Raw genomic sequence first — 15,705 nt, forward strand, 5'->3', positions numbered from 1 at the left:
ATGCGTTGTTGTTTTGAAATGTCTTTGACTGGGTTCATATTGATTGGTCGAACGAATGTAGCTGTTCCTGTCGAGTTGCAGTCTTTGCTGTTACGTGTCACTCTTGCTTCAAGAACCACAAAACGCGTAAGAAATGGACTTTATATGTTGCTCTATTAAATCACACAAAAGTTTATTGTTTTTATTAGCCCTTTGGGAGGAGATGATTCTAAGCAGGCAGAGAGTGCATCATAGAACAGGCACAGAAGATCAACACCCCCCAAAATCCTCCAAAACAGAGCTAAAGACAATGCCCAGTAACTCTGTTTGTGCTCAGTCGAAGCTCTAGGAAGTGAAACATACAACCAGGAAGTCTGAGCAAACTGGGGTTGGGTGACTAGCGAGGGGGTGGAGAGATGAGTCTGTTTTGAGCACACAGCCACAATCCTTGACAATTAAGTTCTTTCAATTATGTTTTGTTTTTAACAGGCTTGACTTAATTTCACACTAAATTCAGTCAGATTATTGAAATAAATACACCGTAATCACTGGACAATCACAAAAGGTTCACGTAAAGCTACAATGGCTGTTTGGGCAGTTTTCTTTTCTGGAGCTTATTTACTTCTATAAAGTGTCACGTGATCTACAAATAGCTGCTTTTTTTTTTTTAATCAACATTAAAAATTCTGAACGGTATAAAAGGTTCTAAACTATTTTTGGCAGTTTGGCGACGATGTCGGGGTGTGTCGAGATCAGACATACAAATGGGACTGAATGAAATAATAGATATTACGATGTAGAAAATGGACTTGGTTTTAAAAAACAGCCACAGATGCCCAAACTGCAGTTGTAGCTTCCCTTTTTTTTGTTAAAAATCGACAAACATGATCAACCCCCCAAAAAACTAAGTACACATCTACTGTGTTAAACGTGATGTTCCCTCCATTATTTTTTTGATTCTTATTCTGATTTAAGTTATTCAATGCTTTTGGATGATTCAAATACGTTCGATTTTCCCACCAATTTTCCCTTGAGGGGAAAAAACAAAACAAAAAGTATCTCTAATACGTTCCTGCACGGACTGAACCTCTTCGAGGCAAGGGCCGCCCTCTGATCCCCAAGGCCACATTTTGAACTAAACTCTTTCTTTTCATCCAGTGATATATTCTAGTGTACAGTAGTGTGGTTAGAAAACAATACGAGCTGGTCTGGTCAAACCTGGCAAAACAATCAGTTCTGTTAATCTGTGATGGTCACACTGTCAAGGCCGTTGCGGTTTTGGTTGCTGGGGCTCTCCTGCTCTAGTTTGAGAAGCGGGACAATGTCTTCATCCTTAGATCCCGCTTCCTCCTCCCGCCGGGCAAATTGTCAGTCTCTATGAGCGTGGCCCTGTGGGGTGATACTGAAAACCCGGATTCGGAGATGGGAGGCGATTTGCAGGCACAGGCCTGTGCAGTAACGCAGCAGATCCGCCAGTGACAGCACCTAAACACGAGTCAGACTTGTTTAGTTTTGACTCGAATTAGTGCTTTTAATAACACTAATAGCAGTGGCTCACCATGGCGATCCAAAGCACGATGTGTTCATCGATGTAGCTGTTGAAATACTGATTCAGAAAAAGGAGTCCGGGACCAATGAAGGCCGTGTCAGGAAGATGAAGCTCACTCTTGGTCATGTGGGCCACCTGTAGGAGAAAGCACGATGAGTTTCGGATAACCGTTCATGGACACGAAGCTCATGATTGGCTAAAATACTATTTTGATTCTCACAATAGCAGCACTCACCACTAGCTTATTCGAGATCTTGGCGATCACCATGCCAAATGTAAGGACGTAAAGGCAAGGATGGTGCTCGAAAACCTGACTCGAGGACTTTTTAAAGATGATGAAGGCCAGAGAGAGGACTAGGCCGATGTGTAGACCGGGAGTTAATACACTGGTGTCCTGAGGAAGACATGTGCACCGTTACTCTGCCGCACTAAAGAGACTACTTTTTGATCTTTGTCTCACATTAAATCTGGTAACTGAGCTATCATAAGCAGAAACGTGACTTTTGGTAAGCGCTTACTGCAACGGTTGAGCCGTTCTTGCCCACTCCGCCGTTCATGATGACGTAGAAGTAGTTATAGGTTGAATACAGAAAGCCACCGATAATGCCGAGAATTGGAAAGGTTTGCAAATTGACACCAAGAACAGGGACCTGGGTGGAAGAATGAGAGAGCGGTGTCTTTAATATGAAAAAAAAGCTGTTATTTTGTGTCTCGTGTGAGCAGGGGTGCTGGGAAGGGGCAGGGCTGAAGCTCTGAACATGCTTGATAAAATGGGGAGAGGTTGGAAAAAATTGATGTGTGCGTTCACATCTGCTTTTTTTCTTTTTTTGGCATGTCTATGGGTGACTGGTAGCCATAGTAGCAGTTTTTAACCTGTATTTACCTTTTCACAGTCTGTTTGTCCTCAGAGAGGAGGCAGAGAGCAAAAGACAGAAGGTCTACTTAAAGAACACACTCAGAAATGGGGCTCTGTCATGATTCACAGTTTTGGATTCAATATTTAAAAAAAAAAATTAAATATACAAAGGCTGTAGAACCCCTTTACAAGACTTTTCTGACAATGTGTTTACACCGGAAGCTCTAAATGTACGGCACATGTCTGACATTTCAGGTTATCATATTTATATTTAATATTACAATAAAAAATATTATGAATGCAAAACCCCAAAACTATAAATAAAACAATGTGATGATATATTTACTCAAATGTATTATTTTTATTATTGTTGTTATTATGTTAGTATAGTGAATAAACATAAAAAATTTAATAAAATGTATATCTTCACTTAAATTTATCATTATTATTATTATTATTATTATAAAGTATGGTGTTTATATTTATTTTATTAGTTTATAGTTATTATTATTATTATTATTATTGCTAGAGTCAATACAATAACTATTAATAAAAATAGTTTACCCAAATGTATTATTATTATCATTTTAGTATTGTGAATAAATATGCAAATCAACAATGATAAAATTATATCTTTACATCAATTAAATTAAATTGCTTTATTTTATATATATATATATATATATATATATATATATATATATATATATATATATATATATATATATATATATACTGCATGAATAATTAAATTATTCAAATTAAAATAATTATTTAAATAAAATAGCTGACAGTTCATACAATGATACTTAAACATATGGTAATTAAAACCATATCTCTGCATCAACTCAAAAACAGACACCATGTCTATCATTTGAAAACACTTTTGTTATTGGCCAGAATGGACTCTTCCAGTGTAGAACGCTTCAGTGATTATAATGGGAGTGGATGTAGAAAAGTTCAGAGTGATGCTAAAAAAGTAGAACATTTTTTACCCTCGTCTCCCAAAGACTGACTCCTCCAAAAGCTGTCATCAAATACATGATAATAATAGCAATCTGGACTTCTGTCACGTCAACCCTGCAGAAAACATTCAAAAATACAATACGGTAAAAAAAAAAAAAACATCAGTTCAGTGAATTCAGTCGAATTCAGACGTGAATGCACTCACAATCCGAAGCGAAGTGTCCCGGACACGTATGTCTGCCAGTGTGCGCAGAAAAACATGAACATGCCCACGAAGCCACAAAAAAACATCCAGTTAGAGTAAGCGCCGATCCCACAGGATATACACGTTCCCACGGCAACAAACACTAAGAGAGCAATCCAATTAGAGTGTTGATGATAAATGTTAATAAACAACAGACTGCAAATCTAGAAAAATATTAGCCAGTGTCCAATAAAAAAAAATTAATTCAATATATAAAAACTAGATTATGAATGGCGGGGTGTTGCCAAGTGGTTGTTAAGTAGGCCAAAACAAAATCAATTTTACATTGTTAACGGTACGTGTTAACATTAATGATGCTTAATCAAAACGCTATTAAATATTACTGGCGAAAGGTTGTCTGGTTGGTTATACCTGTAGAGACAGCGTCACAGCCATGGTCAAAGAGCTCCCCAAGAGCTGAGCTGCTATTGGTCCGCCTGGCCTGCTTTCCATCGATGGCGTCCAGTGATTGGTAGATGAAGAGACCTAAGGCGCTGAGAATGAAGGCCCAACCTGGAGCCTGGAGAGAGTGGATTTGAAAGGACTGATCAAGACCTGGTTTTTCTTGTTTGACTGGGCTATCGTTTTTCCAAATCGTATTAAATGCTTACTTGAGATTTGAGATACAGCCACTCAAGCAAGGCCTTTAGTGCCAATAGAGAAAACAAAACCTTAGACTAAACTTTGACCTCTAACTGTAGATACGTATGGATTTTTTTTTTTTTTTTTGTGCGAGACTGAAAGGAAAACTTATCACGGTTCACACATATGAACCCAAACGAGACGTTTTATCTCCTTTCCTTTAATAGATATGGTTATCAATGCTATTTTTATTAGGTTTACTTTTTTTAGAGAGGAAATTTCGGAAATTATTTAGAGGTAACTAAGCAGAGTGAGAATGATCAAATAATGTGAAAGGAAGGAAAATGCACAGTAACTACAAAAGTGAAATGCTTTAATTCCTTAGAGGAGTCTGTTGTAACTGCCTGCCCATCCTTTGCATTGATGCTCAGTTTTTTTTGCCTATCTATGACTAATTGTACCTTTTATTCACTGTAAACCTCTAATACATTGAAATTAAACTGGAAATAAAAGAGTTGATGTATTAACAGAAGTGTTATAGAGTAACAGATATAATAAAACGTGTTAAAAGATGGCCCTGAATAAACAATATGACACTGTGGAGTGTTTAAAATGACTTTTTGACCTGGTGGATGAAGATAATGCAAAAATAATGTATGCAGTATATATCAAGGGCAGCTTGAGTCCGTGTGTGTGTGTGTGTGTGTGTGTGTGTAATAGTCTGATATGGGCAAAAGTCCATGTGGCCTAGTAGGTCGATTTCCCAGAGAGACTACATGCAGGCCATCTGGTTTCACTGCACGTTCTCAAAACAGAATAAACCCCCGTGTGCTTCGGTGTTTAGCATTCAAAAAAACTACAAAAGGCCTTTAATGTATCAAATAATGTCCCTGATACGTCTGCTACTGTGAATGTGATTCCTAGATGAAGCAGTTTTTTAGTTAGAAGAGAGAACACAATTTAATATCAGGCCTGTGCAGTTACATTTCGTGATTAATGATGTACAGTATAACTTATATAGATATTGATGCTAGATACCAAGTGATCATTTGTATTATACTGTCACTGTCACTAAAGATGATGCATTGCAATTGGTCGTCAGATAAAATGTGGGCCTAAACAAAAAGTCTGTTATTACACCAAGGATGTCTTAATTTGACACTAATAATAATATTGTGAACTAAATTTAAAATAAACGTTGTCCTATTTTAAATGGATAGAGCACCAAAAAAATGTACTGGCACTAAAATGTTTATGACTTTTTCTTTCAGATAAATAAAGTCAGAGTTATATTAAAAATTGTGACCCTGGACCACAAAACCAGTCATGCAAAAATCGATACGCTTTAATTTAGCTTCTGCTAGCTGTTGTATGCTCGTTCCTTCAAAAATCCCAATCACTGTCATCACGAAGCGTGGAAGAGCCAGGACATTTGTTTTTATATACCTCTTATTGTATTTGCCCGAAAGAAACAAAGTCATATATCCCTAGGACCTTCGTGTTTTTTATCCCTTTAACATATTCGAAAAATAGAACTTAATCAAGTGATGGTGAAGCTTAATGTTTACAATACAGTTATAGTAGGTAGTGCACAACTACTTATTTGGCTTAGAAAAAAAATTGTTCAAGTGCTCTATTTTGATTCGATAAAAGCACCTATAGCCATAATGTAGTAGTAAATATAAGCAGTTATGATACGGCCTTGTGCTGTTATTCAATACAGCAGCACCCTTCATGCAAATATTGCTTAATTAGAATAACTTGATGATATTATTTTGTAATAACTGTATCATTACTGTATCTGCTCAACCAATTCAAGCGTCTCCGGGTCAAAGTTCACTCAAAGCCCCCTTTATCTGTGTTCCAGCCTGGCAACAGGTGGGTTAAAGTTGTGCATTCAGCAGCAATCTCCAGAACTGCACAGCAATAAACGGAGCAATCTGGACTTTGTCAGTGGACTATAGTCTGTGATTCCGGAAAAATTACACGGGATATGTACACACACACACACACACACACACACACACGGGGTCACGGTGCTCCCTGGAATCAACCAGAGAGGCTAAAACTAACAAATACGAATCTGCTCGGTCTGCACAGTAAATAGATCCGATAAAGCAGCTGCTTACAGTGCGTCGTAACGTGAATCAATAAACCAATGCGCGACGAGAAAACACTGGCCAGACATGCACGACCACGAAGCCACGAAACGTTACTTGGCTATATTTACAGGCTTTGTTCAGCACCACCGAAAGCGATGAGCTGCGAAAGTCGAATGTTTATTTTTAAAACTGACGTGGCAGGGCATTTAAATAGAACGAAACACGTCACGCCGTCACCCAAAGTTCCGCTCGCGCCCGAACTCACCTCCTCGGTGGCCGTGGGACTGTAATACACGAGAATGACCGTCGTTAATATGTTAATGAGGAGCCCGGTGATGGTCAGCGTGTTCGGCGCGACCCACGTCGGGACCTGCTGGACCAGCCAGTTCCAGTATATCTGGCAGGGCGGCTCGAAGAGAGAGCGACCGGCCGCGCTGTACTTGTGCTCCTCCAGGCGCTTGAGCTGGACAGCTGACAGCGGCTCCGGACACGCGCACTGAGGCATTATGATCGCTCTTTCGGCAGGGTCGGTGCGACGGTTTGGTCCGAGTTCCCAGGTGTCCGCTTGGAAGAAGGCATTAGCACGCGGCGGTTACGTGTGGAGAGTCATTTTTCGATGAGCGGAACCGACGGTCTCCTCCGTTCCTAATAGTTCAGAGCAGATAAACGGAGAGACGCAGGAAACTGCGGTCCGGAAGAGGCTGCAACCGGGAAATTTGAACGCGTGCTGTTCCGTGTCAGACCACCAGGGACTTCCTGGGACGGGTTGCATAAACCGCTTAGACTGAGTTGGTCATCTTTTGCTTCAAGACCGCTCACAACTTTTAAAATTCAGTTACAAAAAGATAGATAGTTTTTTTTTACATTAATAGTAAGATGATTACCTCTTGTCTATTGCAAGTTGGTGAAATTAGTTCTTAAGACATAGTTTTATCTTGTCTTATCACAGTGACCTAAATGTTAAATGTTGACTTTCTGATTTTCATTACTAGTCTAGATGTTGTTAACTAAAATTCAAGCTAGTAAAAATAGTTCACGGTAGTCGAAATAAAGCTTAAGCAAAGTATTCAACACATTTACTGAAATATGTTGCATTATTAAAATGACTAGAACTAATTTAAAAATAAATAAAAAGCCTAATACTGACAAAACAAAAATACACAAGTAAATGCTAATTAGATATATTAATAAATACTGAATAACAGTGCTTGCTAGGGTGGGAAATAATCGTTTTCATAAAAAATATTTTTTGAAATTATTACTACACAAATATAGATTAAGATGGACATATGCACGCATTTTTTTGTGCCCGAAGAACAGTGTCGTTCAGTCTTGCCATCTGAATCAAAAGCAGGCATTAAAAACAAAAAATAAACCATTCTTTTTCATACAGAGACATTTATTCAACTGTCATGCTAAAATGAACATTGGCATGTATCATCAAGTATCCTTAGACAACCGCAACATTTTCTGTAGCATTCAGATGGTTGCACAGTATTGATATTGCATATCTAAGTGGATTTCAGCACATTCATTAAAGAATGAAGGGAAGGGGTTGGGAAAAATTTAGGAGGAAATCAAACAAGAAAAGAAAATAAGGAGAGAAACAGCAAAACCCAGACTTGTGCTCATTTCGGACTACCCTCGTCTCCCAAACCCAGAAAAAACATAAATGAACCGCATTACCATATCTGTAACTGACTGGTCTAGATTTTCCACAATAACATGTCTATTTGTGATATATTTTGAAGCAACCATCCGGTTTAGTGAAGTCATGCAGTTTGAGTTCCAGTGGCATTTCTTAAAACGCAGCTTTACGTGATCTCACAGTGACAGACGCCGTTTTCTAGAACTATAGATCCATGTCTGAACACAGCATACCATGCCAAAGTTTAGACACATGTGCCATTATTTGTAGTAGTGACAGGGGTTTCTGGGTAATCACTGGGGGAGTCAGCCCTCAGATGGATCCCTTCTTCTCTGACTCTGACTTCTCAGAGGTCTTAGACTCGTTCATGTACTTATCAATGAGGTGTAAGGGAACGCCTCGCTTCATCAGCTCAAAGAATGTAAAACCTCCTGAAAAAGGGGAAAGATGGGCTGTCAGAGGGGTGACACTGAAAACAATACAATCATGAAATACAAGTCTGTTCTTTACAACATATGGCAGCCTTGAACGTTTTTGGACATGTAAGCCAAATCTCTTTCTTAAATAACAGACAAACTAAAATTCACCAAGACACCTGTGAGAACTTGAGGAGAGCTGACTTTAAACATCCAATAGGAAAAAAATCTCATAAAAGTTAAAGGCCCAAACATTATTTGTTTGAACATCACTGACAACATTTTAGACCATTTTACCACGCTATAAATAAATAAAATATATAAATCAATGTATATTAAATGCAATTAGTTAAACTTATCTGTCCTACATAATTCCATAATAACATCTGTTGTCTTTGAAATATAGTATTGAAATAAAGTTTGAAAATATAAAAGTCTATGACTGAATGTACTGAAAAAATATTTTTTCAGTATATTTTTTATAAATATTATTTCTACTGAAACCTTTATAAATTATATTTGTAATTACACATTTGTGAAGCTGCAATTCACATACACTATGTAATACTGAATTACACAACATTAAAAATTATAACCAACTAGTTTACCGTTTGTATTAGTATGTTATCAATGCTTGAAAATAAGTGTATTTCTTTAAAGCACAACATGAGGTTATTAAAACAATGATTCAAATAAAAAAGTAAAACGTTTAATTACAAATTGCACTGTTGAAAAAAGTATACTTAAGTGAGCTTTTATTTCATTATTATACTATCTATAAGTATTTGTTAATATATACTTTTGAGATTTAAAGCACAGCACAAGTGCACAGTACATACAAACAACTGAACATCTTTTTACAAGGTTTGATTTGTTATTTTCTAATATAAAGACGCTAAGTGCAACTTAAGTGTCCAAAAACCTTTTAGGCCACTATATATATATATATATATATATATATATATATATATATATATATATATATGTATGTATATATATTTCGAGATGAGGTAGAGACGGACAAAAAGTGTAGAAAAGAGGAGAAGGACATTGAAATCAGAGGAGTTTGTCAGTGTTTGGCAGGTGCAGCACAGTGAGTACAATCATCTCTGCAAGCTTTTGCAGCAGTCGAGGCGCTCATAACTCATTTCATCATTGCATATCTTGGCACTGTTTGCTGTAGCATGTTGAGTCTGTTGAAGGTGCTCTAGCTGAGTGTTTCTCGAGCAGGGACGCTATCTTGATTCGTTTTGAATCTTACTTCATTGAAACGGATACCTCATCCTATTTTGTGATCCATTTTTTTCTAAACTTGCTAGGTTTTTAACCTAAGCATTTTTTTAAATTGTGCATTTTCATATGCAAAAACATGTAGCATGTAGCCGAGTAGCATGTTACTTGTTACCTTTATTTTGCTGTTTAATTAATTCACATTACTTTTTCCATTTATTAAATTACATTAGAATTTTTTAGATGTACCTATATTGGGAAAAATAGGGATAAAAGGTGCACAATTTATGGGATATTAAACATATTGGATATCGGTCTGTCATGCTTCATTGAAATAGAGAGTGCAACATTTTTTCACCTATAAGAAGTTTTATTTTTACTAAAACGTCAATATAATGCGGGTAAATAAAAAAGTCCTTTTGTGGTCACCGCATGCAAACTATGTTTGGGGGGACAAACACTTAAAGTAGCCAAGCATAGCGCTTCCATTCTGGAGAAGAAAGAGTCTCAGTTAAGATGCTGTTGAGAAAAAGTATTTAGCACATATTCGTAATTAGTTTTTTTATAAAGAGTAGTATTGTATCATTCCGCATTACTGGTTGACTTTGTCAAAAGCATGCAGAGTATCAACTCTTTGTGGATAAAGCAGTTCGAATTCGAAGTTCTTGTAGAATCCTGTAAAGCCGAGTCAGAAATATAATTCTTGAATTTTAGAGCATTGCACACCAGCAAAGAGCAAAAGCAGGATTATTGGCAACCAAGGGATGCAGAATGAATGAAAAATAAGCTTCATATGCCCGAAACCATATGAAAGCTTACCTTGAATGAGAACAACACAGTAACTATTCCTGAGTGATGACTGGGGGAGAAAAGAAAATACGGATTAAACCCAAAGTTTACATGAGGGAGTTATATGTGCCTCAGGGTACATCGCTGACTTAGTCATTACAGATTTAACGTGAAGGAGTTAAAGGACATACCACAGTCTACCGAAAGGGAAACACAGCAATATGGCAATGTATGACAGAGTAGGACAACATGTCAGCACATGATACAATATGAAAACACCGGCGAACTGAAATCAGAGTTTTTTTATCAGGTCCAGACCTGTTAAACAATGTGACTGTGTGTCTCTGTAATCTTGTATTATGGGATGTGTGGTCCAGTGGCAGAGGTGAGATGGAGCTGCTTTGGATTTTGCTGCATGCCGTTGTAAACGTTCAGTTTATGCTAGTTATGCTGGAGTGACAACATACTGAAACGGTCGTATTTTTTTTGTCTTGCAGAAAGATCAAGGCTGCACACACTGTACAAAGTGGCAGGAGACCGAAAAAACTATCTGTCTTATCTAAATATATCACTACATTTATTGTATAATAATATATAGAATATTTGAATAAAACTGATCTCAAAACGTAGAGATCAATAGGTAAAAATAGCTTCAAATGTAAATGACATTAAGATAGCATTTATTTTATTGGACATGATAGGTGATAGGAGATATCCACAAATTATTAGTATTATTTTTATTGAATCAGCCTGATATGAAGTTTGGCATGAAGTATTGTAATTAAATACTTGGAGTCTTAGTAATAATATACTTTAATACAATAAATTAATTACTTAAAGGGACACTTTTGAAAATAGACTTATTGTCCAAGTTCCCTAGAGATTAACAGTAGAGTTTTACCGCTTTTGAATCCATTCAGCCGATGTCTGCGGAGACCCGGAGATTCATCAACAGTAAAACTCAACTGTTTAAGTCTAGTGGCGTTGGACGAGAAGCCTATTTAAAAAAAAAAAAAAGTGGACTGTTCCATTAAGGGTTTATACTGTATAATTGCCGTGTTGGCATATTTGTCTATTACAGAAAAAGAAAAAAAGTCTTGGCATAATAAGGACTTTATTGTAGAAACAAAATATGACGAAAAGCTGCACAATATCACTATAAAACGTACAGAGTATCAACAAGAGAACAATACATAGAACAAAAGAAATAGATCAATAGAGCAATGAATCTTTTAGCATGTGGCTTCCTATACTTACCCAGGAAATCCACAAAATTACGAATGCTCATATTACCAGCATAAAGAAAGGATCTTGTACTAATTATTTGGTTGGTTAGCAGTGAATACAGTGTGTAGGTCAGAAAGGAACACTTGAAAGGCTATTCCTCTTCAATAAAAACCCAGTATAATCCACCCCTGATTAGTTCCAAACCTGTACGAAAGATATTTTAATCAGGCTGTTTTAGGTCACCTAAAGGTTGACTTCCATTGTAGGAAAAGAAAATACTGTGGAAGTCAATGGTGACTCCAAACAGCAAAAAAAATGACTGAATTTTCATTTTTGTTTCAACTATTCTTTAAATTAGCCATACAGTAAATCCTCATGATCTGAGGTGCGAGATCAGGGCCGCTCAATCCTGTTCCTGGAGTTTCACCTTCTTAGAAAGTTCATCTCCGACCCAGATCACACACAACCGAAGCAATTAATTACTCTCTTCAGAAGCACTTGATAATTACAAAAAAGCTTTGATCAGGGCTGGATGTGAACTTCACGGATAGGAGCTAGACGGTCATTTTAATGCACAGACTAACCTTTGACCTCTAGTTTGCAGTCCACCTGAGCCTCTCCGAGGTCATTGACAGCTTTGCAGGTGTAAACACCTCCATCGAACGGGCTGGGCTTGCGGATCTCAAGCGTGCACACACCCTGGTTGCTGAACATGCGGTAACGCGGGTCGTCTATGATGATAATCTTGTTTTTCATCCAGATTACCTTAGGCTGTGAGCAGTAATGGAGTAAAGCATGAGAACACAGTCAACAGCAGATAGCATTAGTGGCGAAGAGGAACCAAAGCGACATCAGTCCGTCAAACACGTGGAGGGAAAGCTGCTGCTCTTCTCACATGTGCTAGGTGAAGTAGAGTGTTGAGTGACAGAAAGACAATATGATCTAGTGTGTCTGTGCTCAAAGATTATAACTAGCAGGTGCTGTTAAGCCCTTTGGGACACTCGCAGGTCGGGCCACAAAGAGCTAAATACAGGTGTAAAGCCATGAGCACATGGTTGGAGCCAAGCAGAATCAAAGACTTTCTCAGAACTTAAAAGAAAAAGAGCGATATGCATCAGAACCTTGTGTCAGCCAATAACTTTTCATGAGTTCATCGACATTAATATATATATAATTTTAGCCGCTTTTATCTGCACTTCGGATAACTTAGTTTCTTTAGCCCTGTTTACATCGGTTATTGCCGTCTGCCACAGTACTAAATATAAATTTAAACAACACCAAAAATGTTTTGTGATCCAATTAATCAAATTATATTCAGAGGCTGTCAGAAACTCCTGTGACTACGTTCATCAAGATTGAGCTTAAATTCAGGTGCAGGTCTAAGCTGCTGTTCTTTGCGTTTGAGTTTAACTTTGAACAAACAAACATTTCTTTCCAAAAGATACCAGTTTTAAATGAATGATTTCAATTTAATTCAAGAATCTTGAAACAGAAATCCTGACAGATGGAGTAATGGCTGCTGTCAAGTCATCAACTAAAATAGCATTTTGCCTCATTTTTGGCAAAAATTATAATTCAAACAGGCTATATTTAGCCACTTTTTGAGTTTTATCAACTGACTTGAACAGGGTCTTCATGTCTTGTGTTCTACACTGAAGATTTCTTGAATAACTGAATAAACATGCAACATGGACTGTCTGAGCAGGTGTCGACAAAAAAACACATTTGAGTTAGCTTTCTAGTAGAGCGTCCTGTCGGTCCCTTACCCGAGGATTGGCCCTCACGCTACAGTTCAGGGTGGCGTTGTACCCAGCGATGGCGAAGGTGTTGATGAGCGGCTGAGTGAATGTAGGCGGCTCGGTGAAGTCGCGGTCATTATACTCGGGGATTTTCAGATGCAAGCCTGATTGAGAGTGAGAGTGAGAGGAAGAGCGAGAGGAAGAGGAGGAGGAGGAAGAGTGAGAGGGGAAGGGAGAGTGGGACTCAACATGATACGAGCCGGGAGCTGTATCATGGGGGAATTTCCCTTATGTGATGAGGAAGAGACAACATTTATCATCAGCATTGGCAAAGCGTGACACACAGAGTTTGTTAAAGATGCGATCTGCACTTGGTTATTGTCTCTCCAGTAATTTGTGGCAAATCTTTGAGTTTGTAGCTTATAAGGTGAGTCTTTGTAGACGCATCCAGTAGAATTATTACATTTGTGAAGCTACTATAAATTGCAGATCATACCTTTAACATTCCAGTAAAGCCTTTAAAGCTCCCTTGAGTCATAACTCAACAGACTTTACAACAGGGGTGCACAAGCTTACTCAAACTCCAAACTTTAGTTTATATGCAAATTCTGCAGGTATGTATCTTTTTTTTTATTTTAATTAAGTACATAAGACTAGAGTTAGTGTTTACCAAACAGTGCTATTTCAGCCTTATTTACAAACAATTATAGTGTTTATTCATTTGTTTTTATTTTTCAAATCTAGTTTTATTTGTAATAATTTTAATAAAAAAAAAAAAAAAAAAAAAAATGAAAAAAAAAAAAAAAAAAAAAAAAAAAATATATATATATATATATATATATATATATATATATATATATATATATATATATATATATATATATATATATATTGTAATACACATAGTACTTTCATATATCTACATGCTTTTAGTGAGTTTTTTTTTATCTATTCATATTGGGACAATTTTTTTAGGACTGAGCACACCTTCACTGCACCATGTCCAGGGACATGCATTTCAATTAAAAGCCTGACTAAGTATATAAAGACAAGCCAAGCAGGATGCTAATTAGTAAATTAGTGTTAATTAGGACATCAGCCCTCAGGTACAAAGGCTGTAAATTCCCCTGTGATTTCTCAGATTATAAAAAGAAAGAATGCAGTTCCACATCAGCCAGGCCTAAGTTAATACTAAAAACAAATGTGTTAGGCTTAAGAAGACTGCCGTAAGTGATTTTTGCACCACTGGAAAAATAAGGATTGTTTTCATTTCCATTCATTCTTTTGGTAGAAAGTTTTATCCAGATCAATTTAGCGCATTTAAGGTTTATTTTGTTTTGACATTGTGAATACCATACCAGCTATAGGAATGGAGAAACAATCCCCACCCCAAATACGCACCATCAGTTGAGGTTGGATGAGAGCAAGGCTTCTGATTGGCTAAAATGCACAGGTTCTATTTCTCTGTTTACCGTCATATCATAGTTTAATTCTCAGGACATCTGGACATTTTTTTTAGGTGGTATTCCATTAAAATCGAAATCACTTACTGCAGCAATGAAAAGAATTAGGCCAACAGTTAATTCAAAAAGTTGAGCAGAGCCTTACCTTCTTTCACAATCAGAGCACTGTCTTTCGTGGCAGTGGCACTTTCACTTAAGCCGACCATGTTCTCTGAGTAGATCCTGAAGAAATACTCGTTACCCACCACCAGATCTGAGATTGTGATGCAGGTACGATGGTAGTGCTCTATGCATGTGTACCACTCCTGTGACACACACATGTGCTAATCAGTCTTTTTATCCTCTTAAAACTTCAAAACTTAATTAGTGTTAACCATATAATAAAGTCATTACTACATTACAAATAAACCTACATGATTGAAAAAAAAAAAACAGCAGAATATATATGTTTGAAATCTGCGTTAAATATAAGTATCTTAGTAGTACAGTGCAGGTTTTTTCAGACCATTGTCTTTTTATCAGCTTTCTGGATGGTGTAGCCTGTTATGTGTGAGTTGCCGTTGTCCTTGGGTGGGTTCCAGTCCAGTGCTACGTTATTCCCCCAGATCTCTTCGATCTTTACAGCCTGTGGTGGGCCTGGAAGGTCTGGGAAAGAAAATGGTGACAGATTGCAGTACTTAAGTGAATTGGTCTTTCTGGTGTAGCTTTAAAATGTTTTGAATCATATCTTTCAGAATGCACTCAATTTGTTTATTCTGGTACAAACAGATCTCAGACTGTTCCATTGCGGCAGGGCATCCCTCAGGGGTCGGTATTGGGTCCTACTCTTTTCAGCATTTATGTGTTGCCTCTTGGGCGGATTATTCAAAAGTATGGTCTGGGTTATCATTGCTATGCAGATGATACCCAGATTTA

At 37.3% G+C, this 15,705-nt stretch overlaps 2 protein-coding genes across 16 annotated transcripts in view; both read right to left on the bottom strand.

Annotated features, from left to right (window-relative positions):
* Positions 1-151: 151 nt before the first annotated feature.
* On the bottom strand, positions 152-6,970 carry chpt1 (choline phosphotransferase 1). The gene is made up of 8 exons (XM_043236750.1): positions 6,544-6,970; positions 3,967-4,114; positions 3,556-3,697; positions 3,380-3,464; positions 2,047-2,178; positions 1,764-1,922; positions 1,538-1,663; positions 152-1,464 (listed from the first exon to the last, which is right to left on the bottom strand). Exons 1-8 carry the CDS (start codon positions 6,781-6,783, stop codon positions 1,348-1,350), a joined length of 1,149 nt encoding a protein of 382 aa, XP_043092685.1. The 5' UTR covers positions 6,784-6,970; the 3' UTR covers positions 152-1,347.
* Positions 6,971-7,659: 689 nt separating this feature from the next.
* The window catches only part of mybpc1 (myosin binding protein C1), a 32,529-nt gene continuing 24,483 nt past the window's right edge, over positions 7,660-15,705 (bottom strand). For 14 of the 15 annotated variants that reach the window (XM_043236746.1, XM_043236748.1, XM_043236747.1 and 11 more), the window contains 5 exons: positions 15,296-15,435; positions 14,936-15,095; positions 13,355-13,491; positions 12,173-12,359; positions 7,660-8,357 (listed from right to left, as the gene is read on the bottom strand). In XM_043236746.1, coding sequence (XP_043092681.1) covers positions 8,239-8,357; positions 12,173-12,359; positions 13,355-13,491; positions 14,936-15,095; positions 15,296-15,435 — 743 coding nt within the window. In that variant the 3' untranslated portion in view covers positions 7,660-8,238. Of the gene's footprint in view, positions 8,358-10,391; positions 10,432-12,172; positions 12,360-13,354; positions 13,492-14,935; positions 15,096-15,295; positions 15,436-15,705 lie in introns of all 15 variants that reach the window. The other variant, XM_043236742.1, reaches the window with a different exon arrangement.

Source organism: Puntigrus tetrazona, chromosome 4 (assembly GCF_018831695.1).
Source record: "Puntigrus tetrazona isolate hp1 chromosome 4, ASM1883169v1, whole genome shotgun sequence".
Taxonomy (NCBI): domain Eukaryota; kingdom Metazoa; phylum Chordata; class Actinopteri; order Cypriniformes; family Cyprinidae; genus Puntigrus; species Puntigrus tetrazona.

Bases quoted from the DNA above. Each gene is read 5' to 3' on its own strand.
- chpt1 (XM_043236750.1), bottom strand. From the start codon at position 6,783: ATGCCTCAGTGCGCGTGTCCGGAGCCGCTGTCAGCTGTCCAGCTCAAG. The intron at 4,115-6,543 runs GTGAGTTCGGGC...CACTCTCTCCAG, and splicing joins GTCCCACGGCCACCGAGGAG to GCTCCAGGTTGGGCCTTCAT. The intron at 2,179-3,379 runs GTAAAAAATGTT...TCTTCCACCCAG, and splicing joins TCAGTCTTTGGGAGACGAGG to GTCCCTGTTCTTGGTGTCAA.